The sequence below is a fragment of the Miniopterus schreibersii genome (genome assembly GCF_964146895.1).
Source record: "Miniopterus schreibersii genome assembly, chromosome: 14".
In the NCBI taxonomy this organism is placed as follows: Eukaryota; Metazoa; Chordata; class Mammalia; order Chiroptera; family Miniopteridae; genus Miniopterus; species Miniopterus schreibersii.
The window spans coordinates 53,643,085-53,669,972 of NC_138114.1; the positions used below are offsets into that span (position 1 = coordinate 53,643,085).

At 54.2% G+C, this 26,888-nt stretch overlaps 1 protein-coding gene across 1 annotated transcript in view; it reads left to right on the forward strand.

Moving 5' to 3' along the window:
- Positions 1 to 17,289: 17,289 nt before the first annotated feature.
- LOC308567032 ((E2-independent) E3 ubiquitin-conjugating enzyme FATS) overlaps positions 17,290 to 26,888 on the forward strand; it is a gene marked incomplete at its 5' end in the record, with an annotated part of 106,283 nt that continues 96,684 nt past the window's right edge. The window contains one exon of the mRNA XM_081158165.1: positions 17,290 to 17,529. Coding sequence (XP_081014291.1) covers positions 17,290 to 17,529 — 240 coding nt within the window. The remainder of the gene's footprint in view (positions 17,530 to 26,888) is intronic.

The window sequence follows — 26,888 nt, forward strand, 5'->3', positions numbered from 1 at the left end:
GGCACCCGGCCTCCGGTCCAGCGGACGGGGTGCAGGGTCCTCCGTCACCAGGCGCTCGGCGCTCTGAACCCCCGAGATATTTAAGTTGCAAAACACGCTGATCTGCTTCTAGTGAAAGTTGCAGCCTCACCCCGAGTGACACCGGGCGAGTCATTTAATCTACTTCGAAACCAATTTTGCTTTCCTCGTTAAAGGGAGCGCGGGGGGACGCGTTGCGCTTTAATCCTCGCCTTCGTCTGCTGTGAGGGGGGACACGAGGGTCACACTGAAGGAGGAACATTCGGCTGACGTGTGGGTGACCCACACACCTTGAGACGCAAGTCTGAAGCCGACCGAAACGGGGAGGAAAGACGTGAGAATGCTGGGAACCGCTCAGGACTCTATAGCGTCCCCCCTCCCCGCGTCTCCCTCCCGATCACCCCGAATTCTTCTCCACGGCCCGAAGCCTCCCCGCTCTCCCGCCGGCCTTGTCAGCCTCGGGCTGCTCGCGTTAGGACAGTCGGAGGAGTGGAAGCCGTGGCCCGCGTGGCTCAGCGGTTAGAGCGTCGGCCTGAGCACCAAAGGGTCGTGGGTTCGATTCCCCGTCAAGGGCACGCACGTGGGTTGCAGGTTCGATCCCGGCCCCCGGTCGGGGCACGTTGGGGAGGCAGCTAATTGATGTGTCTCTCTCACGTCCATGTCTCTCTCCCTCCCCACCTCCTTCCCTCCCTTCCACTCTCTCTCTAAAAAAAACTGGCTTCGATTACTCAGCAAACAACCACAGAGACTTGGTTCATAAGGAGGCTTCTGCGGGTTTGCCCGGTAGGTTCTTGCCTTCTTTCCACTTCAGTCATGGATTCTGTCCCCAGCGAGGGCCCCGCGGGGGGCGGCCCCGTGGGGCAGAGGGGCTGACACTCCTGTGAGGGAAGCGGGGTAATGACTGGCGAAGGCCTGCGGGGAAAATTAACATGATTTGCATGTTGGGATTTTTTTATTCAGGCGGGTTGTTTAGCAGGAGTCGCAGGACAACGGACATAATTAGTAGTTACGACAAGCTTAAGACACAATTATTTTTGATGACACATGGATACCCCTAGAAATCTTGTGCTGAGCAGACGGCCACCAGGGATACTTGCTCCTGCTGGACTGTGTCACAGTGATTTCCTGAAGGGCCGGTTAACCTCAGGCCCCATCCCGACCGTTTCTGCAGGAGAGGAGCTGACTCTCGGAGGTCGGAGGGCCTGCTCGGCTGCAGAAGCAGGCTTGCTATTCCAACCGTAAGACTCTGATTGTCACGCATGTCACATCTCTAGGAAAAAATCATTATAAACAGTACAGGGGAGTTCTTGATTTTATCAGTTTATTATGGCGAAAGCAATTGGCTGCAGAAAACTTTGAAATGCAGGAATTTACGTGTCTGTTTTCTGTGCATCATTGACTTTATCTTGATGTCTATCGCCTAATGCTGAGGAAACCCAGTGACAATCCGAAGAAAGACCTACATCTTTTTTGATATAAATCCACTGGGATCTCTGCCTAACTAAGGGAAAACACACAGTGAAGTGAGCCCGATTTTTTTTCCTTTCTTTTCCTTAGCGAGTTATCACGATTCCTTAACATAGAAGATAAACGTCCCTTAGATTGAATGTGTGGGTAACGGTGTGTGTAATAGGGCGTCGTCAGGGACCCGGGACAAGCCCGATTTCCTTCTGTCCATCCCTCTCTCGCTGCGTCACTGAGCCGGCACAGAGGCATTCCCAAGCTAATGGTTCCCTACCTGAAAGCGGGATTCAGTGTGGCGGTCACTTTGTCCTCGCTGAGCACGAGCGGCCGGTCCTGGTGAGTAAGGGCCCCAGGGCGGGGAGGGCGCCTGAGGCCAGACACACAGCGTCCGACTCGGGGTGTCGCTGCCTCCCAGGGCTGTGGCTTAGGGTCTCCCTGCAAGGCAGCCGGTCTCCAGGGGGCCCCTTGCCGTCCCCCCCAGGCCCGGCTCCCCGGCAGGGTCTACGCTCGGCTCAGGGGACTGGAGCGCTTAGGGTCGGATTGCACCATTAGCTGTCCACCTCCCAGCGCCCAGCCCCCAGCCCCCAGCGTGGTCCCCGGCACGAAGTCCGCTGGTATGTGATCACATCTGGGCCACTTCGGCTCCTTCACCCCGAGCCCCGAGTGTTGACACCCTCCTCCCGGTGCCCCGCCCACTCGGGACGCCTCGTCTCCTGAGTCCAGGCTCCTCCTGGCCCCACTGGAACTCGGCGTCCCACATGCCTTTGAGCACCTGCTGTTTGCCCGCAAGTTTCCGGACACCGGAGACGCCTGAGGAACCGCACTCGGATCCTACCCGGCAGGTTCTCATCTTTTGCTTTTCTCGATTTGAAATGTATGAGAACAAGGGTGACGCATGTGAACATCACACGCCTGGGAACAGATCTCCTGAAACACCAAAAAAGGGCCGCGTGCCCATGTTTTAAACATCACACCGAAAAGTATACAGATTAAGGTGCCGGACTTCTGTTTATTTAAACACATTCGTACATATACATACATATGTATATCCCTATACACACATAGGAATATACATTATTTTATAACATGTTTAACTTGCTCTTCAAGCTGAAATCTTAGGTGTCTTTTCATGTCAATACAATAGGTCCACCTGATTTTTTCCTTCTTTTACTGTGTATTGAATAATAACTGGGGAAGTCATGAATGCGCGGAATGATGCATAAAAATACATTTATTCATTCCTTTAATAAACATTCGTCGGGTGCCTTCTGCGTTGCAAGGCACTGGCCTTGGCGCTGGCGATGAAAACGCAAAGCGAAGTCCTCTCGGTGGCCTGGCCTTCTAGGGGGAGGAACAGACAATAAACAGAGTGAACTGTCGGCGGGTCGGGCGGGAGCCATGGGAGGGGCGCGGGCGCAGGGGGTCCGGCTTCCCCGGCGTGGCCAGGGCGGACCCCTCCCTCCCGAGAGGGTGCATTTGAGCAGAGACCTGAAGGAAACAAAGAGCTGAGAGAACGGGTCAGGGAAGAGTGTCCCGGGCACAGCAGGGCTGTGCTGGTCGGCGACCGACAACCGCCTCTGGAAACACGAGGCCTCTGTTTGCAGCATTGGCTGAATTCGTCCTGTAAACACTCCCACCGCAGCTGATGCTGAGCCACGAACGTGAGGTCCCGGGTGTGGAGCTGGAGTGGGGTGTCCTCCAGGGTCTCAGCTTCGGTGACCCGTCTTTCCACACAGCGATCCTTGGACGCCGGGGTCTCCAAATCCACGCCCTACTCTCCTCCCCTGCAGGCTGTTCCCTGGGCCCCGCGCTGTTGGAACGGTTGTGTCTTCCCTCCGCTCAGCACCCCAGGGCCCTGCCCAGACCCTGCCCACAGCTGACAGCCGTGGGTGGCCCTAGTGGCGCGAGCCTGCGCGCCTGGCCCTGGGCTCAGGGCTCCTGTCATTGTGTAATCGACCCTCAAACCGTGTCAGGAGAAGGTGATGTTTAAAACCCCGATTTCCCTTCCAGTGGAGGAAATCCTTGCGCGGGGCGAACATTTGGTGAGCGGCAGAGCTGGGGTTGAACCTGGGGGGGCTCTGTCGGCTGAGGGACTTTGAATGCTCGAGCGGGCGAGCGAATGAATGGATTGTACGAAGGGTGCTGACGAGTGGGGAGTGTTTCATGAAAATCGTGCTTCTTAGGAAACGACAAAGACATATCTTCCGTGGAAGGAGAAGCCTGGTCCATTTGGGGGCAGGGCCCTGGCGCCGTGGTGGGTGAACTATCACGGAGCGTGCGCGGGGCTGGGTGTTAGACGCTCGGAGCTCACGCCGCGCCCTTGTCCGCCTGCGCAGACCAGGGAGCCGTCTCTCTACCCCCGACGGTCCACAGAACCAGAAGCCGGTCATCAGCCGCCTCTCTCTCTCTCCCTCTCCCTCAGAGCGTCTTCATCGTGAAAGAATCAATGGCCTGAAAGCGAATCTTTAAAAAGGCCTCTTTAAAAGCCAGTGTGATTTCCGGGGAGGAAGGTGCCCGTATTTTAGCAGCGGGTAAATAAATGCGAGCCGCAGCTCCCTCACTGTTTCTCCCTTCCAGACTAGGAGTCATCAAACACTTAAATATTTAAAGCCTCGAATGAGCTTCCAGATAACACTAAAATGCACCCATGTCCTTAACCCCGATAAGAAGAGCAGCGAATGAGTTTGAATTAACGCCCAGGGTACATGCTCGGAATTCGTGGAGGCAGCTCTGTCACCCGCGGGCCTGGCTGAGCCTGTGCTACTTCTCCCTGCAATCGGGGCTGGGTGGGGGGTGGGTGCTCATTACCTGAGGCCGGTGACAAAGGGCACTGTGGTTCCCAGGCTGCCCGCCAGGCCCACCCGCAAGGCCGCCAGCTGCCCCCGAGTCTCTTGCTGAGTAACCCACAGGGCGAGCTCTGCGGGTCACAGGCCTCACAGTGGGAACACCTTTGCACAGGTGAGGAAACTGAGGCACAGGAAGCTTGAGGGGCTTTCCAGAACCGTTTTGTGACCTTAGCCCTTTGGGGTTTCTGAAGGTCACATTGACCTTGTGTGTTAGAGCTGAAGTAGGCACGACTTTGGCCTTGCAGCTGAGCGGCTTAGAATTCATCCTGAATATCCTGACGTGGGAGGTCTCCCTGTCTTCTCCCCAGAGGGGAAAAGGCGAGTTGCAGACACAGTAAAGTATTTGTGTAAAATAGGCTCCTGTGCGTTCCCCTGTGTGGGGCCAGCCAGTGACCCCGAGTGCCCCGGACACCAGGCAGACCCACTGCCGCCCCAGCGGGCTGCGGCCTCAGGGCTCCCGGGGGCTTTGCCCACCCTTCCTCAGACTGCACCCAGCCTGGGACGTCCCCCCTGCTTTTCTCCTTCGCCTGCCTTCAGACTTCCATCGTCTGGTGACTCTCCCTGCCTTTTCCCAGCAACCTCTCGGTTTCTCTCTGGGGCATTTTCTCCATAGAAAGTCACCGCTCATTCAATGTCACCTTGATGTCTCGGAGACGGTGATTAGCACAGGTCACTCCTCCATCTTATCAGCTGTCCCAGCTGTTTCAGGTGGGGACACTGGCCAGCCACCAGCGACCCCAGGCCCCTGGGATATGCGTGTGTCAATAATATTTTGAACTATAAATCTCTGTTTTATTCCCAGTACTTTTCTATTCCCCCTAAACGTGTTGCCTTTAGGGTAGGGCTGGAAAGGTTAATTTAGCCAAAATTCAAAGAAAATGAAGAAAGGCAATCTTGAGCTTTTAGTTCAGAAGTGGAGGTGGAGCTCTAAATACGATTTAGAAGGACTTAAGAAACCAATTTTCTTGCTCTTAGAGCAGAAAAAAAAAATTGCCCGGATGTTGGCTGGGAGAGTCAGAGGGAGAACCGAGGAGTTAGACCCTCGGGTGGGAGTCGGAGAAGGGCCTGCTCTGCGCCCCCTCCTACCCTGAGGAGATGGGCAAGGGCTGCCAGGGAAGCGCTAAAGAAGCGCAGGTATCTCAGAGCAGAGGTGGGCAGAGCCCAGCGCCCAGGGGGGCAGGAGAGCAGCCAGCGCCCGCCCCCGCCCTGCAGTGTGGCATCAGGAGGGTAGGTGTCAGGGCCGGGGGTCTAGGCAGAGCAGGTCTGACCAAGTCCCCCAGGGGCATCTGCAGCCCAGAGCACTGGGCAAGAGCATCTGAAACTCCGGCCCCTGGAAGATAGAGTTCCCCACGAAACACAGGGCGCCCTGTGCTTTTATCTGCTCAGCCTGGCAGCCCCGCTGCAGGCGGATGTGGGAGTCGGCAGAGGAGGCTGCTTCCAGACAAGGGCCCGTTTGAGCGGAGCCTGGTCACTGGGTAGAAGTTTCCCGGCTGGGGCGGGGCTGTGGGGACCGAGGGCTGGAGGCGGGAGCGCCGTGCGGGGACAGGGTGAGCTTTGTTTCCGGAGCACTGAGCACTCAGGGTGGCGGCAGCCTCCGGAGCGGGAGTGGGGGTGGGGACCTGAGCTGCCTAATACTCTGGATGAATTTCTGGTTGTGTTTTTCAGAAGCGTTAGATAAAGTCTCTTATCTTTCCTTTTCCCCTAATTAAATAATTACGGCATTTCATTATTTTAACTCAATTCACGCCTCGGCAGACTCACAGCAATGCCACGCTTTATAAAGTCGTGTGCGCCCCGAGCAGAGAGCCTCTCTCTGGGGGGGAGCAGGACCCACTGAGGGCCCGAGGGCGGGAGGGGGAGCGGAAGTTCCCGTGACCTTAGGAAGCTCGAGGGGCACTTGGAGGCCACGGACACGAAGGCCCTGGCGTCGCTATTGTAACGCCCGGTCTCTCTGAGCTCTCCAAGCAGGAGTGCTCCCTGCTCAAGAAGTCAGGGTTTTCGGAGGCAGCCCTTCCTGGGACACCCTCTTGGCAAATACCTGTCACATTCCTGCCCATGGTGCCCCAGGTGTCACAGCAGCAGGGCGGGTGTTTGTTTGCAAGCCACTGAAACTGACTTCAGCCGCCATAAAACCAAGAGAGGAGTTTGCCGGAAGGGCCTGGGGCCGCTCACCGAACAAAATGCCACAGCCTGGGGGGGGCTTAACCAGTAGGAACTCACCCCTCACAGCCTGGAAGCTGGGACGTCCAAGATCACGGTGGGTTTCGTTCTGGGGCCTCTTCTCCTGGCCGGCAGGTGGCTGCCGCCTACTGTGTGCTCACAGGACCTCTGCGTGCAAGGAGGGAGGAAGCTCTGGGGTCTCCTCCTCTTCGTCTAAGGACACTGACGCCCTCATGGAGGCCCCACCTTCATTTAAATCTAATTACTGCCTCCCCAAGGCCCCACCTCCAAGTGCGGTCACTTTGGGGTGGCTTCCCCATAGGGATTTGAGGGGATACAAACAGTTCCTAACAGCTCTTTACAGCAAGTCTGAATGAAGCCTGTGCCTTGGTTGTGGCCAGGCATGCAAGTCCCCATTTAGCTCCTATGTAACACCCCAAGCCCCGAACACGGGCCGGACTGCTGGTTGTGTATTTTAACTCTGGGTCGCATCCCCAGGCTGCCAGCAGGTTGGTGGAATGGATTCTAAACAGCATCATTTGAGACTTGGAGCATCTTTCAGCATCTTGCTGCGCCCTCAGGCATTCACGTCTCCATGTTTTATCAATCCATGGTCTCTCTCAGAGAAGCCCGTCCTCGCAGTCCCGAGTCCTCGCAGTCCCGAGTACTAGCAGTCCCTAGCAGTCCCTAGCGGTCCCTAGCAGTCCCTAGCAGTCCTAGAAGCGGCGGTGGTCTTCCCATTCGTGGTTGTTTTCTGCGGGTCTTGAAAACACCTATTTCCCTGTATTTGTGCGTCTGTTTTAGTTTATTTTTCCTCGATTTATAAAGGCGGGAAATACCACCTTCTGCAAAATTGGGGAAATAGCATGAAAGTGCCGTGTGAAGAAGAAATGTAAACCGCCAGGAGTGTCCTTTAAAGGTAGCCCGAGGTTCCCTCACGCTTCCCTGCGTGTCTGAACCGGGCAGGCCTTGCTTTCGAAACAACACGAACTATTATTCAGACACCCCATTCCACAGTGAATGGCTGAACGTGGGAGTGGAAAATACCTTCAAGGGTAACTTGCCTCAGCCCCTAATTTTTATCTGGGTAATCTGAGGCTGGGCACGGCACCTACTCGGGAGAACACGGCTGCTGGCATCCCATTGCGTCCCTTCTGTCCCAGTCCTCAGCATGGTCGTGGTCATGTACCGAAGCAGCCATAACTACCTGCATCTCCTCCGTGGATCTCGTCATAAACTCCAAATTATGAAACCAGTTGGGGAAACCTCACAGTCTCAGGAGTCTCATTTTTAAACCTTTTATTTTAAGTAATTTTCAATGCACCGAGTCGCGAGGAGAGTGGACGGTTCCCTCTGCTTGCTCCCCCGGTGTTCGAGTCTTATACGACTAGGGCGCCCTGGTCTAAACTAAGAAATCGGGCAGTGGGACGATGCTATGAACTAAACCTCAGACCCACCCGGATGCCCCCAGATCCCCACCCATGTCCTCTTTCTGCTCCAGGATCTAGTCCAGGGGCCCACAAGGCCTGGAGGACTCACGTCTCCTTAGCCTGCTCCCGCCTGTGACGCCTCCCCAGTCTCCCCTCGACTTCCATCATCTCGATGCTTGGAAGAGTACAGGCCAGTCATGCTGCAGGTGCCCCTTCACCCGAGGTTCTCCGCGGTCTGCCCATGATTAGGCCCCGCTGTGCTCCCCCTGCCTCCCCCGTGAGTCCACCCGCAGCAGCTGGGAAGCCCTGATTCTCAGCGCCGGCTGCACACCCGGGGATGCTGAGGCCCCTTCCTGGGAGCGACGGTGCCCAGCCCAGCAGCATCCCAGTCAATAGGGAACTGGTTAGAGGTGCAGAGGCCTAGGCTCCGCCCTGACCTGCAGGGTGGAACCTGGGGCGGGGCCAGGACCTGAATGTGAATGGCCTCCAGGTGCTTCCATGCTCCCAGCTGAGAACACTTGAGACTTGTGACGCAGTTGGCCTGGGGCGTGGCCGAGGCACCCGGAGGTTTTTGAAGCTCCCCCCTGATGCTGATGTGCACCTGAGGTTGAGAATTTCCGCGGGGGCCACGCACGTCCTGGGGCTTGCATCTGACGCCCGCCGGCCTCCTGCCCGCTGCTCATCTGAATAAGAGCTTTTTCTATTGTTTATGGCATATTTTTCTTCATTTTTCTAATCTGTATTATAAGAGAGTAGAAATGTAATTTCCCAGTTCCCTTATATTATTCATGAAAAATGACTAGTTTGAATCAGACAAAAGGGAAGACATCTTTCAAAGGGTAATGACCCCTATTTAGTCCAACAGCAGCTCCCTTGTTTCACTGCGAGGCGATCACGACTCACTTCTCCTAAGTGGGTTCTCCACAGGGCCTCGCCCCCTACAAAGGACGCTTCTAACAAACAGCCTGGGGCGTGAAATGGACTCGGACCCTCTGCGCTTCGGGGCCCTTGGTTCCTGGTGTGACTGGGAGCCGGGTTTGCACAGCTTTGCCCACAGATCTGAGGTCCGGAGTGGAAACCTTAGGCAGGCAGAACCTCCGGCCACCCGCAGACCACACCTAGCCCCCGACTGTCCGTGAGGGGACGTGATCCTCAGGCTCTGGATCTAGGACCAGAGTCCCAGAGGAGGGGGCCTAGTGGAGTCCTCCCGCCCACCAGGGCTCATTCCTGTTTCTGAGGGCGGGCGCCGCTCCTTGAGGGCCCCTTGTTGCATTTTTACATGTGTTTATGCTGCTTCCTAAGGGGTGGATTTACCCCTTTCACAGAAATATTTGTGTTGCCTTTTTTTGAAGGTTTCCTTTTATTAGACTCAGCAGATTAGTGGAACCAAACCTTCCCTGCTCAGAACTGTTCCAGAAAGCACACCCCTCTTTGTCCCAGTCTTTACCTGCCCAGGTGTCCGGCTGGCCTGGCATCCACGACCTCTTTCAGGAGCAGCTCCTCAGGTCATGAGGGATAAAGTGAGAATGGGGGAGGACTGTGGGGGCCCCCAGGTCCCTCTCCATTCGCTCTTCTCAGAAAGGTTGGGACTTACGCGCTAGGGCCTTTCCAGCTCCACTTGCCTTTGGTGAGAGGGTTGGGCTCCTCATTTTCATGGACTGTAGGTGAGAGCCTCAGGCAAAGGCAGGGAAATGATGTGGGTGGAAACCATCTCCTTTTGCACAGATGGGAGAAACCAGGGTGAATGAAAGGCTTCCCCCTGCCCGCCCTGTCGAGACCCAGAACAGCAACAAACAGACTAACCTCGGATGCCATTCGGGCCCAGCAGCCGTGTCTGCCGCGAGAGAAGTGGAGGAGAGGGGGCTGCACCCGCCCAGGTCAGCAGGACCTGTGCCTTGGTTGACCTGAAATGTCTCGGTAGGTCCTCAGAGGGACCAGGTGGATGTGGCAGGGGAGACAATTCAGAAAGGACCACAGGACAGAAGCACATGAGCTTGGAAGGAAATGTGCAGAGTCAGAGGCCTGGTCCTTTCTGGATTCTGGGCACGTGGGGCCTTCACTGGGAATGAGGCCTTACGTTCTACCTCATGTTTCGTCGGGGTGGCCTGCGCGGGGCGTTAGGGGCACACAGCCCATGATGGGTTTGAATTCCCTGATGACGTGCCACAGGCCTGATGGGAGCCTGTCTTAGTGCAATCCCCTCACCCTGGGGATCTGGTCACCCGTGGCATCCGATCAAGCTTCTAATCTCCTGCTTTCATGTGTTGGCCCTTGGCTGGCCTGGAGCAAGAATCCTGTTAGGTCGGTTTAGCAAGAATTCCCCAACTCTGATGTTTCCTTTAGTTACCCCAGCTCTAAACCCCCGCTGGTCCTGGTTGTATTAGGAGCTGAGCCTTACCTCTCTTCCCTACTGCCAGAGCCTAGCGTGGAGTCCTCTTTACTGTTGTAACCAGGGTTAGAATAATTCCTTCTTCAACCCTCCAAGTTGAATAAGGCAGAACATTGCCCCGTTTTACTGAAAGAGAAACTGAGGCTCCAGTCGTTCAGTCCCATAGGACCAATGACAGCTCTCACTTGGCATTACCGTAGGCACTTCTCTGAGACATTTGAATTTTAATCTTTACCCCAACACTCACGGGAGACGCTATTTTCGACTGTATTGAGGAGTAAGCTAAACCCCGAGGGCACAGGCAGAGAACCGGGTTGTTCCTTCTCGGAATTCGAGAAAGGGTGGGCGAGAGGCCGGGGCCTGGTCTAGCGCTTCCTACACAGAGCGGTGGCTCGACTGCAAGGTACGGGCGTCTATTCAAGCAAGAGCAGGTGACGCGGGACGTACAGGTAGAATACAAATGTGTTCCTTGGATCTTAAAGACAGGCTAGCCTCTCTCTCCCCCTCCGTGGGTCTTTGCTGCCGGCCTGCTCTGTCCTGCTCTCTCTGCAGCCGGGCCTCTCTGGTCATCCCGTGAACGGGGCCCTGTCCTGGTTGGCCCACAGTGGCCACCCTCAGCCTACTCGCCTGCCCGGTTGGTCTCTCCTGGCTCCTTGACGAAGTCTCACTCCCCCCCAGCATTACAAAGCATCTTTGGGAAAATTTAATTGGCGGAGCTTTCGTGGAACCTCCACCCCTCACCCAGTCATCTGGTCAGTGGGGTCATGCGACTTAAGGCGCTTTCTATGGAGAGATAAGCTGTCGGTCAGCTGGACCCAGCTGGAGAAAACATTGCAAGGGCTTCAACTTGGAGCCACCTTCGTAAGGGACCAATATTCCCACAAGCTGCATGGGAATAACTGTAGGAGATAAGTCAACACTGGTTTATTTAAAAAAAAATAAAAATCCAGGTCCTTTGTGTATTTGGAGCATGACCCAGACCCTAACATCCTCGCTGCGCGCTGGGTTTTCCAGGAAGACGGCTGCGTGTGGGAGGCAGCCTTGAACTTCTCTCCCAGCCCCGTCCTGTCTACGGTGGTCTCCGAGGCTGTCGGGCGGCCGTATTTTATGTAAACGTAGGTCCCTCTTACAGGGTCGTCTGTTTTCCTAATTTAACGCATGGGAATGTGAATGTAATTTCTTGAAAGAAAGAAGGGAAACGAGCAGCCGCAAGATAAATGAGAACAGGACAGGCGAGTTGGGAAGGAACACGCTCGGGTTCTGTGGCGCTGGCTGCTTTCTGCAGAGTGACTTGATTGATAGAACAGAGGCGGGACGAGACAAGATAAAATAAAAGCGAGGCTTAAACCTATTCATCAGATTAAAGATCTCGGTGTGGGAGTCACCCTGTGAACACAATTGACTGAAATATAAGGAAACGTCGAAAAGTCCCTGTGTCCCCCGGTAGAGAGACAGGTGAGACAGGGAGGCAATGAAACAACTGGGGGGACTGAGTGAGAGCAACAGAGATGCCGAAATGATGATGCGAGGCTCTCTCCTTGGCTCCGGGTCAGCACACAGGCTCTGACTCCCCCTCCTGTGGTTCTTCGTGGCTGGGCTCGGGTCCATGCGAAGAGTGGTGTGGAAGTGATTCCAGTTCTGGGGGTGTCCGCCTGCGCTCTGCAGAGGTGCAGAGGGCCACCCTCCGAGACAGGGGCTCCAGGCCACTGTCCATCTCTCGTCCCCACCAGTAAGGACTTTTTTAGGGTGCTCCAGCTATAAACTTATCCAGTTTTTATCTATAAAGAGTGACCACGAGCTGTTGTACTGATACAGTGCTGTAGAGAACTTTAGTTCTATACAGATATAAAAATAAGTATCACCTGGCCGGGTCTGGCTCAGCGGTTGAGCATCGACCTAGGATTCAGGAGACTGAGGTTCGATTCCTGGTCAGGGCACAGGCCTGGGTTGCGGGCTCGATCCCCAGCAGGGGGCATGCAGGAGGCAGCCGATCAATGACTCTCATCATGGATGTTTCTCTCTCTCTCCCTTCCTCTCTCTGAAATCAATAAAGACATTTTTTTTTTAAAGTATAAATCAAAGTTTCAATCTTTTCTTCCATCACCCCCATGGACAACACAATATCTGAGCAAGTGCCCAGTCCAGCTTTGGAGACCACTGTCCCAGAGCCACCGGACTCCAAGAGCCTTGAGAGCAGGGTCTATCCTTTAAAAACGATTTTTAATTGAGGTAAATATCTATAACAGAAAATCTGCCATCTACACCATTCTTAAGTGTATGATTCTGTGACATTAGGTATATTCACATTGTTGCTCAACTGTCACCACCATTGATCTCCAGAAATTTTTTACCTGACAAAACAGAAACTCCGTGCCCATTAAACACTAACTCCCCCCCACCCCCAGCCCCCTTTCCAGCCCCTGAAAGCCATCATCCTACTTTCTGTCCTGAATTTGTCTATTTCTGGTACCTCATATATGTGGACTCGCAGCAAAATGTTCCGTTTGTATCTGACTTATTTCACAAGGTCCTCAAGATCTGTCCGCCTTGTAGCCCGTGTCAGAACTTCTTTCCTTTTCGTGGCTGAGTGATCGTCCGTCATGCGGACATGCCACCCTGCGTCTGTGCCCGTCAAGGGCACTCGGGTTGCTGCCACCTGTTGGCCGTTGTGAGTGATGTTCATGAGTGAGCGAGATCGACAGGTCTTCAGAACCCCAGAAGTGGGATCGCTGGGTCCTGTGCTTATTTCATGTTCAGTTTTCTGAGGCCCTTTCACATTCCTTCCCACAGTGGCTGCCCGTGGTGTCCCCGCCAGCAGGGTGCCACCCAGGGCTGTGTTTTACTTCACTCTGTACTTCCACCGCCTGGGACCACACCTGCCATGGGGGGGGGGGCTCAGAAGGTGTCCGTGGAGAGAATACCTGAGCCGGGGCAGTGTGGCCTCAGGAAAATAGCGGCGGGGCCGAGGGAGTGAACTGCGCCGGCTTTGGCAGGGACGAGGCGGGTGGACACTGGTCAACAGGAAGCGCCACCGAGGACACCCCAGCGGGGGTGGGGGGGTGGGCGGGGTCTGGGCTCAGACTCTGACTTATTCGTTTTGGGCGGAGATGCTTCCATGGCCTTTTTCAGAGGGCCCAGGCTCTAGCTTTCAAGCTGCTTTAGCCCTGGGCTGGCAGGACAGATTCTTCATGTTTAACAACCACCCTCAGGCTTTCTATTTGTTCCTTTGGAAAACGGCCCTGGGCTGGGCCGGCCCTGTTTTCCCCGTCACTTCAGGTCTCCCACAGCAGGGTCGTTTCCTTCACTTAAAAAATGGGGCTGTCATCCGATGTGTTCTAAATGCAGGGACAGGGACACAGAGAAAGCCCTGGGAATGCAGGATGGGGGCAGGGAAATGGAAGCCAGGAGAGAGACAGTGCCCAGGAAACCCGAGGAGCGGGCACTTTGTGGTCGGCCCGCAGGGAGGAGAAACGGACCCGAGGTCCTTTTGCTCGTGGTGACGAGCCTGGGGGGAGCACAGGCTGGGCAGGGCAGCGAGAATGGGGAGCCGCGGGCTGAGAACCGGAGGGACACATGAGAGCCGAGAGGGCGGATTTGCACGGGGAGGTGGCCTCACCCGCGCCGGGTGCCCGGCTCAGGAAGTGGGAAAGCAGATAGTGGGCGCTGGACGCAGATCTGGACAGACTCGTCCGGCCGGCTTCACCCCCCCGCTGTGGCCGCTTCCATCCATCTGTCCGCTTGGCGGGAGGAGTCTCTCGGGCAGCTGCTGGGCGGGGCTGGGAGGTGGGTCCCCCAGGAGGCCAAGAGGAAACACACCCGAGGGACCGGGCAGGTGTCCTTGGGGGCTTCCTGGAAGGACCTGAGAGCACTTGAAACGCAGCAGAGATGGAGCCCTGTTCTGAAGAGGGTGCGTCTGCTGCCACAGCTGGGCCTGGTGTCCCTCTTTTTTGGAAGGGCAGGGACAGTGGCTGACACTCCAGGTTGTCCTTTTGGGCGAAACTCTTCCAGGATGTAAATAGCCAATTGAGTTTGATCTTTCCTTAAAAGTTCAACCATAATCTTCACCCAGCTCCTGCTCGCCAAAATATATTCTTTAAAACCAAGCTTACGTTCTAATGAGGTCAATGGTTTTCTTTATTCAAAATCTACTCAGTGGATAGAAAATATAAAAATGCCACTGGTCTTCAAACACCTCACTGCCCTCAATGCGTTTGAAGGAGGGACCGACGATTTCCCCCTAAACGCACGCAGGTGGCTTTGGTTTTCAGTGTTAGAAGCGGCTTGGGAGATGTAATCTCAGCAGTTGGCTCAGAGGGGACACCCAGTGGGTGCTAAACAAACGATCATTGATTGCTCACAGGAGGGGGGAAAACAAACCCTGTGAGTCGCTGTGCCCCACGGTCTGTGCCGCTTCCTTCCCCAAAGTTGAAAAAATATCAAATTACCGCGGTTCCCAAACACTGTAGAAAGAAGTAAGGAAACGTGTTTTGTTACAGAGACAAAAAGTTAAACGTTTAAGAAAAATAGGTGATGGCTTCTCATTCCCTCCATCTACTGACCACTTGTTTAGTGAGCACCTGGAGAAGACCACCGGCCCTGCCCCTCGGCCGCCCGCCCGCCTCCCCTGGTAACTGGTGCAGGTTCCCAGTCAGCCTCTTTACGCTCAGCCCCTTTGTTTTGTTCTAGAGACCCTGGGGGGGGGGGGTGCTAAGAGGAGGGGAAATACGGGACTAGGTTCTGTGACGGGCAGCCTGTGGATGTCACACCTGTTTCTGACGGATGGTGTTTGGACATGCTCGCAGCACGCGCCGGGCCTCCGAGAAGAGAGAGAAACTTCAGCTCCCACCTAATGAGCGAAGCACCCATAAATAAAAATGTCATTTCCCCCGAAAAGGAAACCAAATTATGAATTCAGAAATTCCTAGTCATCTGTTTTTATTGTTGCCTAATGCTTTCTGGATCTGTGCAGGCCCTGCAGAAAATCAACTCTGAAAGTCCGCATAATTAGGGCATCTTTCATAGCCGTAAATGCTAATCCCACTGGAGGACGGATTGAGAATTCAGAGGCATGAATTTCTGGCATCGGGTACCTGCAAGTTCCTTTTCTTTTTGAATAATTCATTATTTAAATACTGCGCCGCGTCTCCTGGACAGCCCTGCATACCGGATCAGGGGCAAGGGAGAAGAGAGAGATTAATTTCACATATATTTCAACACGAAACCCATTCAAGGCTCATTTATGTTGATTTGGTGTCATCCTATTGCAATTGCTAACAATGTTACAGTTCCCATTGGTCACCCCAGGGACCCATTTAGGGAAATTAAATAGTATCTTCTGCAGGACATTAGTAAGGTCAGAGATCTAACTTTTACAGTTGACTGAGTGATGTGGCTTAAATAAGGACAGCGGAGGGTTCAGAGAGCCGTTTTCCGTAGAGTGATGCTTGTTTGCAGTGCATGTGGCTGGAGAGGGCACTGCCCCATCCTTGCTGTGACTGCCATGTGACCGAACGAACGTATGCACGGAGTGAAAAAGCAAAGCCCTCCAGGTGACTTTGGCCGTGGAATGCCGGCCGCGGGAGGGAGGTTGGCAGCACACCATCATCTTTCAAGACGCGACACCGTGTCTTTCTTCCTAGAGCACTTCTCAGGGTCTCCACCAGCCTGGTGCAGACTCCCTCCGAGGAAGCATCTCAGGGTCTCCACCAGCCTGGTGCAGACTCCCTCCCAGGAAGCATCTCAGGGTCTCCACCAGCCTGGTGCAGACTCCCTCCGAGGAAGCATCTCACGGTCTCCACCAGCCTGGTGCAGACTCCCTCCGAGGAAGCATCTCACGGTCTCCACCAGCCTGGTGCAGACTCCCTCCCAGGAAGCATCTCAGGGTCTCCACCAGCCTGGTGCAGACTCCCTCCGAGGAAGCATCTCACGGTCTCCACCAGCCTGGTGCACACTCCCTCTGAGGAAGCATCTCAGGGTCTCTACCAGCCTGGTGCAGACTCCCTCTGAGGAAGCACGTGACAAAATGCAAAGGAGTCTATCATGCCTCTGCATTTCTAAATGATCAAAGCTCAGGATCCAATCATTTCAGCACCGTGTAAATCTCCGCTATGTGACACAGACAGAGAGAGCCCAGTGCAGAACAATTCGGGCAGGAGACACACAACCACACTCCGGGGAGAACGCACATGAATCTTGCTCACTGGGCTTCTCACACATTTTGTTTTGCTCCCCTGACCTTCCCAACAACCCTGTGAGTGGCAGGTATTATTATCCCAATTTCTTTCACGGGAGACTGAGGCTCAGGGTGGTGAGGGGACCTGTGTCAGCCGGTGCGGTGCCCCCGCCGAGCGGCACAGGGCTCCCGGCTCAGCCCCGTTCCTCCAAGGCCCACTTGCCGCCATCGCCGCTCTGAGTTCTCTCTGTCAGCTGAATGTGTCTCTTATCTTCCCCGGGGCTGAGGTCACTCTCTGTGTCCCAGGAGTCTGCACTGGCTTCTCTCAGTCCTGGCATGAAACAGCAGAAACTGTAAAAAGCAGCAACAATCACTCCTGGCTCCTTTGTCCGGCATCCCGTAAATTATTTATTTGGATTCGAGGGCCTGAGACAGAAAACACAGGGAGCCTCACTGTCACCAGGCGGGCTCTGTGTTCGGACCGTGAGGGCAGCGGGCACGAGAAATGTGTCTTTGAAACCAGAGAAGAACTCAGGCGACTGGAAAACACGGGTGGAAACTCGGGGACGGATGGGCAGCAGCAAGGAGTCCTTTTATGGCCCGTAAAGGTCACCCTGCGGAGCCCCACGCACACGTCTGCACCTTTGGCAGCTGGGGCATGGGGGCAAGGAGCCCGGAGCTGGAAAACGCCGGGAGAGGTCGGAGCTGGGGCACTTCCCGAGTCCCTCCTGCTGCACTCAATACCTGGATTAAACAAAGAAAATTGTGTCTGCCAGGCTCGCGCGCCCAAGTCACAAGATCGCGCGTGCCATGCAGCACCCTGGAATTCCTGCAGGCGCTCCTCGGGGCCCGGGCGCCGCCCGCCACGCAGACGCGGCCCGGCACCGCACTTTCCAGATAAAAGCGTTCAGCACGGAGTTGAAAGACCATGTGATGGTCATGGATTTCGTGAAGAGCAACTGGTTTCCCTCCCAGAGAAGAGCCAAGGTGTGTGTCATCCGAATGTATCAAGGCCTGAGGACAGCCGAGCAGCCGGCCAGCAAATACAAGGTACAGCCGGCCTGGGCGGGAGCGGGGCACACGCCTCAGGCAGGGGCTCGGAGGCGTCGTTTAGCATTCGCCCGGCTCCGATGCTCTCTCCGCATTAATAAAGTAATCATTCGTTTGCGGTTTTCCCCAGGGGTCTTGGAAAAGCCATTTCAGGTTTTGAAATATGGGGCAGGGAGAAGCCTATTGGATGAATGTCATTTACACTTGACACATGTCTGCATTTGCAAACATTCATTAGTGCTCCGAGGAGCTGGATAATTTGTATCCACAGGTACCGATGCAGGGCACTTCTGTGGGTTAGATATTCTTAGCGCTGTAAATTTGCAATCATCTGTCTTTAAAAACAAGTTCCTATTTGTTTCCTGATGCATTAGGCAGCAGAATAAATACGGCCTGCCTTGATCGAGTGAAGGTGGGATGATTTAAGTTAGGCCGGTAAGAATGGTCTTTTCTGTTTTGAGGGTGAGCTCAGGTTCTCAAGCAGGGACTCCCTTCGTGGGAGAAAAGGGACTTTGGGGATTTAGGGTGTCAAAATGAGATAAACAAATTACTCTGAAGCATATTTGTATTCTGGAGCTAAGATAAGCCGCAAGCAGTTGTCTTTCAGAGAGTAAACACACATGAAATCTGATCGCTCTTTATTGTACAGGGAATTAATTATGAATGACGCTGTAATCGGCTCCCATATAGCTCACTTACCCATCTTTTTTTGAAAAAGGCAACATGCAAATCGCTAATGTTTTATGAAAAGGTAACCTTTCTGAATATCGATGCTATTCTTAGGAAGGGCTCCCCATGAATGCTGGCGACTGCTCCCCGGCTTTTGTTCCCCACACTGGCTTCCTTATTCCAGGGCAACGGGAGAACCTGCTCTGCAGGGTGCAAGGCTGGGTCCTCCAGGCCTGGCCCCGGGATGGTGAGTTTCCACGCTCACAACAGAGGTATAAAGGCCGCGGAAATAATGGTGTTAATGAAATTCGGTAACAGTTGTTCATTAGTTCCTTGCCCAGCGAACCAGAGCCAAAGGTGTGCAGTTAGGATACACTTGAAATAAACCAGAGATGTTATTATTACTCACAGGTAATTAATCAGATGGTGACAGAATTTTGTCATCGTGTGACTTCCACTGGGGTTATTTTCATCCCTCCAGAGAGAAGCGCTTGTTGAGTTACATCGCCTTGTATTGGACAAAGTGTCCCTGGCTACGTTTTAAGCCCTGAATGGCAGAGAGCAGCTCTTGTGTCCCAATTTTTTTTTTTTTTTCATGCACAAAACTTCCTTTATTCCTGAAGCAACATTGCAGGTAATAGTGTGGTAAAAATGCATCTTTGCAGGAGGTTGTACAAAACAGAGCTTAGCGACAGTCGCAGCTACAAATTTTTTTGTAGCCAAACTGCCCGCCCTCCCCCCTGTATTACCAGTTACAGGCAACAGTGGAGGTTGTGTGCCGGCTGCTTGAATGGAACCCGGAGTCTGAAGTCTTAGGGTAAAGTGAGCCTGAGACCCTCCCACAGCCATCAGGCAGGGCCAGCTGAATGGTCCTTGCTGTGACTGGAGAGGTGGTCCAGGCAGGACAGCTGGACGGTGCTCACGGTGACTGGAGAGGTGGTCCAGGCAGGGCCTGCTTCGTCAACTCAAGGGCAGATTCACTTTGAAAACCATCAGATAGGATCCATGCTTCCTGTCCCTCTGAGTTCCAAGCTCAGTTCAGAATCTAAAATATTCCACATGCATTGAACTGTTCAGATTATTCAGCACCATCTCAATTATGAGACTTGGGAAAAGGCAACTTTCCTGCTCAGTTTCCATGCTGAACTGATGAGAGAGTCCAGTGAACCGCCCCTGGGTCCTGTTAGACGTGGCCCAGCCGCCCCTTCTCTCCTGCAGGCTCCAAGGCCGCTGGTTAACGTGCTGGGCTTTTCCGTAAGGTACTCGATGGGGTGAGAAACGAGCCAAGTCCCTGGACTTTGTGGACGCTCAGTGCAGGAAGGTGCCCGATGAAGGCAATGAGCCGGTTCTCCCGCAAATGTGAGTCTGGGAGGTTTTGTTTCTGTAAAACTTTATGGATTCCAAGTCCTTCCCATGAGGACCTGCAAGTCTGCTAGGCTGAATGTAAGGCCTATGACGGGCGTTTTCCTAGGATGGCGGCCGTCCTGAGCTGTGTGAACGCGTGGAGGTGCCGCCTCTTACCCGAGCCCAGCGGTGACCCGGCCTCGCTCGGCTGGGGCCGGCCACGCTCACTCTCTCACTGAAACCACCCTTAACGGGAACGAGGAGCTGACCCGTTGTGCTGACCGGTAACTAGGGTTGGAAGCCGACGGTGCCGAGGGGGTGAACCGCCCAGTCTTCCTGTTTGCAGAGCGTGATCCCTGCTGACTCCAAAATGCCCCAAACTATTAACAGCATTTGGAGGGCCCTTCTACCCCTGCATGCTTACCTGGTAGATTTCAGAAGTCAAGACAGCCGTAACTGGGCCAGTATTTTCCAACTGCATAAAATCAGGAGAAAATGACAGAGACGCCCACGTGAGCTGCCTGTGTTAGCAAAGCCGGCGTGAAGGTCACGGAGGTCATGGAGTGGGGAGAGGAGGTGCCCAGAGAGGGCCATGCCAGGGCTGGGCTGCTGTGTGCAAGGACAGAGGCGAGGCGGAGCTGGCACAAAGGGATCGGTGTTGGAGGAGCCCTGAATGGCCCCATTGATCTTCACTGCAGCTGTGTCAGGACATGAGCCCTGATTTTCCAAAGAGGAAATGCTGTGGGACCCAGAATAGTGATGCAGACTGCCCAAGACACCAGACTGCCCGGGACATCGGAGGAGTGGCAGAAGGAGGACCCATACTAGTTATGTCCCACTCTGAGGCTGTGCTTCTTGCATGGTGCTGGGGGAGGGGGGAGCAGCATTTGTCCCGACGATGCAGCTGGGACCCCTGGGACTTCAGAGTGGACCACATAGGAGGTCAGCTGTGCCAGCACTGAGTGGCGCTAGAGGCACAGTGCCCTGTGACTTCCTCTCTCTTTCCACCCCGGGCATCTTTTCTTCCCATGGCCCTTCCCTAAGCTCCCCATCAGTTCCTAGGTCTCATGTGGGTCCTCATTACCCTCTGTTCCTGCTGCCCAAGCTCTCTTCAGTTTCTGTGGTCATAGGACAGAAGTCTCCACTTTCTGACTGGCTGTCGGCCAGCACTCCCAGCTCCTTGAGGCTGTCCTCGGGTCCTTGCCATGTGGGTCCATCCCTAGGCAATTTACAACAGGTCTGTTTGCTTTTTCAAGGCCGGCAGGACCATCTCTGCTGCTTTGATTCTCTCTGGCTCCTTTTAAAAGACACACCTGATTAGGGCAGGCCCACCCGGTATAGCTTCCCTTTGAGTGACTCAACATCAACTGATTAGCAACCTTAATGATGTCTAAAAACTTTTGTGCCCCATAAAATTGTGGAAGTGACAGTCCATCATGTCGACAGGTTTTGCTCACACTCAAAGGAGAGAGAACATCGAGGACATGGGCACCAAGGGGTGTGAATCTTGGGGGCCATCTGAGCATTCTGCCAACCACAATATATTTTAGACTTCTGTATCTTTGCAGAAAAGGAAATAAAAAGGAATTGGAGGCACATGAATTGGAGCCTCTGGGAGTTTCATGATGAAAGGTGCCCCTAATCTGCTCTGGCTCAGCACTGTGTCCCCAGTACCAGGTCAGCCTTCAAGAGACATTGGGTGGATGAGTGGATGGATGGATGGATGGATGGATGGATGGATGGATGGATGGATGGATGGATGAGTGAATGAACAAATGAATGAATGAATGAATGAATGAATGAATGAATGAACGAAAGTGCATGGCATGTGTTTTAGATGAAAACCTGAGGCCAGGGTGAATGATGGTTATGACATCATGTATGGAAGAGATCCAATTCAATGTTTATGTCAGGGTCCCTTAAAGAGCCACTGATTTTTCAGTGATCAACAGACAGACAGACATCAGCTCTAATTTTCCCAAGTGAAGCTCCAAATTAGAGGCCACTCATTTTATCTCCCTGTGTTAATCACATTCCAAATGGAGAAATTGTTCAATTTCCTTTCTGTGAGTCTAATTTATATTGCTCCCCCATCCAGAAAGGACTCTGAGACAGCTCCAAGAATGAGCACCTCGAAAAACAACAGGGCTTCAGAATAATAATGTATCAGAGAAACAAATAGGGCTGAAGACAGACAGGGAATTAGTCTCTTAAAGTAGACAGCCAATCGCCCGCCATTCTGTATGGGAGGCCAGAAGCCAGTCGCCAGCCAAGCAGCCTGCAGCCCGAGGCGACCGGGTCAGTCCCCGAGGGGCTCCCCGGCCGGGGGCTCAGATGCCTCTGATCCAGCTCTGGGCAGAGTTCAGGAAACTCATTACTTTAGCAACAGTGTGCTCCAGGCCTCACTAACGAGTCCCGAGCGCGGCCGGCTTCCCAGCGCTCGGCGCCGGCGTAGCTGCTTCGTGTGGCTTTATAGTTTCGGGGGAGCTGCCGTGGTGATGGGTGAGGCCACGTGTGCCACAGGGACCGGGTCCGGATTGATGGGTCTTCAGAGAGGGGCCCAGGGGTGTGTGGGCGATGCAGGGAGCTCAGACCCGCACCCTGTGCCCACTGCTGGGCTGATGTCCAGGAAAGAAGCTGTCTGGCCCTCAGTGCGTGGGGGTCACCGCGCTGGCTGTCTCACGGGGAGTAAACGACGGAGGCCTCCTGAAACAGCGCCACGCGTGGCCGCTTGCTCAGGCTTGGCGACTGGTGCACAGTGAAGATGTGCTCTGCTCTAAAAAGGAGCAAAACGGAATCCTTTCCTTTCTCCCGGGGCCTTTCTCTCCATTTGTCGTGGTGCCTTTTATCTGCTATTTAATGTTGGTTTAGCTAAGGAAAAATTAGAATGTTCTGTTACTACCATGAACTTCACTGTTCATCTTTTTAAAAAAATATATGTTTCTATTGATTTTTAGAGAGAGAGGAAGGGAGAGGGGGAGAGAAAGAGAAACATCGATCAGAGAGAAACATCAACATCGATCGGCTGCCTCCTGCGCGCCCCCTACTAGGGGTCGAGCCCACAACCCGGGCGTGTGCCCTGACTGGGAACCCAACTGTGACCTCCTGGTTCCTGGGTTGACGCTCAACCCCTGAGCCACACTGGCCAAGCCTCACTGTTCATCTTTAGATTGTGTGATGCCAGTTTTTAAAAGAAGATAAGCCCCGGCTGGTTTGGCTCCGTGGTTAGAGCGTCGGCCTGCGGACTGAAGGGCCCAGGTTCAGGTCCGGCCAAGAGCATGTACTCAGTTGCAGGCTTGATCCCTGGCCCTGGTCGGGGCGTGTGCGGGAGGCAACCAATCTATGTGTCTCTCTCGCATTGGTGTTTCTCTCTCTCTCTCCCTCCCTTCCACTCTCTCTGAAAAGCAATGGAAAAAATATCCTCAGGTGAGGATTCAAAAATAATAATAATAAAAAATTAAATTAAAAAAGATAAAAGCATTTAACCCCTGTGGAATCGCTGAATGACAGTTTTCGTTTTAATCTCGCACATGCGTGTGTGGGCGTGTTTCGTGCTTACTGCTGCTGCAGCTGAGACTGCAAACCCCACTGACTTTTTTTTGATATAATCACATCCTACCCTCGCTCTCTGCCTTTGTCTCGCTGCTGGCACAGGAGGGACTGAGAGGAAGGGAACTGGGTTGTCCCGTCCTTCCCAGGTTGGCCGGTTATTGGTTCCTCAGGACCCGTTACCCCCTCCTGCCTCTGCAGAAAGTCTGGGCCCAGTGGGAGGCACGGCCTCTCGGGTGGCCAGCTCTCCGCTCACTGGGTCTTAGACGTACTTGTGGGTCCACCGCGTTCTGGGCTGGGGACACCTGAACGCCTGATGGGAACGGAGAGTGAGGAGACCAGCAAACACCCACCCTGCGTGCGTCTCTCTCTGCTCACACTCCACTGTCTCCCGGGACATCACCTACAAAGCAGAGTCCAAAGATAACACTGTTAAAAAATTCTAGATGGCAGGACCAAAGCCACAGGCCCAAAAGGAAAGAATGAATGAACGGGACTTCATCAAAATGAAACGCTCGTGGTCATCAGAGGACACGAGCAGCGGTGAAAAGGCCACTCCCCTGCCGTGGATGGACCCGGCCGGCGGACATCCTGCTGAGACGCGCCGGTCACAACGGGACGTGTAGTATTTGACTCCATTTTTACGAGGCACCTGGAATGTACCCACAGAGACAGAAAGCGGCGTGGTGCCAGCAGGGCAGGTGGAGGGGTGAGGGTTAGTGTTTAGGGGGCCCAGGGCCTCGGTCTGAGAGGGTGAGAGTCCTGGAGACGCTGCTGCTGATGGTCCTACCACAGTCGTGTGAATGTGCTAATTAATCTCCCTGAATTGTACACTGAAACGGCAAATGTTATGTTATGTACATTTTACCATAATAAAAAAAAATAAGATTTGAGATGACGACACTGACCCAAGCGCGTGGCCTTCTGAATACAGGCCCCTGGGCTGCCCCCCGGTGCCCCCCCCCGCCCGGGTCCCACCCGGTGCCCCCCCCCGGTGCCCCCCCGCCCGGGTCCTGCCCGGTGCCCCCCCCCGCCCGGGTCCCACCCGGTGCCCCCCCCCGGTGCCCCCCCTGCCCGGGTCCCGCCCAGTGCCCCCTGCCCCCCCCCCCCCCGGTCCTGCCCCCAGACAGCTCCCTCCTCAGGTGCTGAGATCCTGCGGCCGGAGCCCGCGCCTCGCTCCTCTCACCAGCTCTGTGTTCGGTGAATTGAAACTCTGACTAAATCGGAGGTTATTTATGATACGTTAAAGGAACAGGCAGCCTTGTGCGGCATCATTTACATACATTAATATTCATACATTTGTAAGTGCACAGTTCAGTCTGTTTTGACAAATGTGTGCGGTCCTGTAACGAGTCCTGAATCACGATAGAGGGTGTCCCACCCGCCCCGAAAGTTCCCGAGCCCTTTGTACCCAGTGCCCCCACCCCCACCCCCACCCCCGCGGCCACTGGTCTGCTCTCTGCCCCTAAGCGTTGCCGGTTCTGGCAAGTTCTAGAAGTGAAATCTGGAAGTATGTAGTTTTGTGAACGTGGTGAGTTTTTGTGACCATTTTTAGCATCTCAGTTAAACGGTCGATGTTCCATTGAGACCACAGAGGAGGGCGGGCGTGGGCCCTGATTCAGGCAGACTGGGATTTTTACCCCGAGTCTGCTGTTTAGTGAGTCTGACTTGGCGTGAACATCTCCACATATACAAATGGAGTTAGTCTCCCCTTCGCCCGGGGCATTTGTGGGGGTTGAATAGGGTGGTGAATGGAGGGACCGTGGGTGGTGCTTGGCTCACGGAAAGAGCTCAGCAACGCCCAGTAGCTTATGCCTTATTGTTGGTGTTATTATTAACGGTAATATCAAGAACAACGTCTCCTTACCAGTAGAGTGGGATGGTAGAGGAACCTTCCCTCTCGAGTTGCCATGGGGGTTGCTTAATGCCTGGGAAGCATTTCGGCTGGACCGGGCTGTGCCCTCTGCCACTGTCCTGTGACAGAGCCCTTAAGGACCAGCTGTTGCTCACCAAGTCAAAAGCATCACTTCTCCTAACTCCGAGAAGCTGTGAGTCAGCTGTAAAATTCCCCTTTCCATCGCTTTCTGTCCGTCTGGGCGGATAGAGGGTGATAGAAGCAACCGGCCGTGTGAGCGACGAGGCCATGCCCGGCCCGAGCTCCGCGCGCGGGGGAGCCGGGCAACCGAAACACCTGCGTCTTTTCTCTGTTCGTCTCTGTGCCTTTCAAAAGCCACGGCGATGGAATGAAACGGTGTTGGGCTGGGCGGGTGATTGAATTCTCAGAACTTGCTCAGGTTTTTCACAGTCGGAGTAACTCGAGTCCCCGTTGAAATATTTCAAGCAGTTCCGGGGCTCTGACTGAGGGACAGGGGACAGTGACCGGGGAAGGGAGTTCCCACGGGCACAAGAAATGGATTCGGTTTTTAGAATCATCCGCTCACATTCTGAAGTCAGGAGAAGATGCTGCTGATGACAGGAGACAGTGAAAGGGACTCGCCGAAAGGCAGCTGATGGGATCAGGGGAAAGCTCGGTCTTGGATGGACAAAACAGTTCAGCTCAACTTGACTGTGCAACGGGGTGATTAACACGCCTCCACTAGGGAGCAACTGGCGCCCCTGTGCCCGGTGTTGGCACAGACATCTCCAGCCGAGCCGGGGGAGGCTGTCTCCCAACGTGCGTCTCCCAAGGGGACAATCAAAATAACACATCCCCCTCCACCCCGATCTGTCTCATTTTCAAGCCAGAATCCCGGCAGACCCCGCCCTTGGAAACAGAGGTGAAGGACACGGGGAGAGGCCCGAAGACTGAACTGCGGCATCTTCATTCGGATCCTGACAAGGGAACAATCCTGCCATTTGCAATCAGATAAAGGATATTATCTCAGTAATAAAAGGCAATTGAGAATCTAAATGAAAAATCTAATGCGTTTCATGCTGATTTATTTTAGATTAGAAAAAGTGAAGGCAGATGTAAACAGGAGGAGACGGAGCATGAAGCGGGAGTCGGGGCAGAGTGATAGATCTCCGTTCTGAGTTACTGTAGGTGCAATGTTGCATTAGCCGGAAAATACACTGTTGATCCATGAACTGCTCTGACATTAATTACTGTTGCAGAAGAGAGTTCAGAAGATTGAAAACAAACATGCAAAGCTGGCCATGATCAATCGTGCATCTAGATTCGCCATGACGCGGGTGCTCTCGCCCCGAGAGAGGCTACGTCAACCCACCGGCAGCCCGGCCCGGAACCTTCCACACCGCGTGCTTGCTGCCTGCCCTCTCGTGGGACCTCCAGCGTCCCCAGGAGAAGGCACAGGGGTGCTGAAAAGACACGGCCCTCTTCCCTGTTTTTCTGCTGGCTGACCCCAACGATGTCTGCCCTTATCCCAGAGAAAAGACCCAGCCAAAGTGCACCCTTGGTCTTTGACTTCTTGGGATAGAAGCAGGCGGGGACTCCTCTGTATTTGTTGTGAATGTGTCCAGAAGAGGCAACGTGCAGCCTGGGGATTCCTGTCTTCTCCCCTCACTACTTTCCTAGGGCATATAAATGTCAGACCGTTTTCCTTTCTCAGTGCCTTACAGGCCCAGGAGACGTCTCTAACTATTACCTCCACCACCCTGCAAACACATACACATGCACACACATGCATGTACACATGCACACACATGTGCACATGCACGCACACATACACACGTGCACATGTGTGTGCACATACAGGCATATGCACATGCACACATGCACACACTAATATGGGGGCTGCTGAGAACACTACATTCTAGGAGGAGGAGGGTCCTGGCTC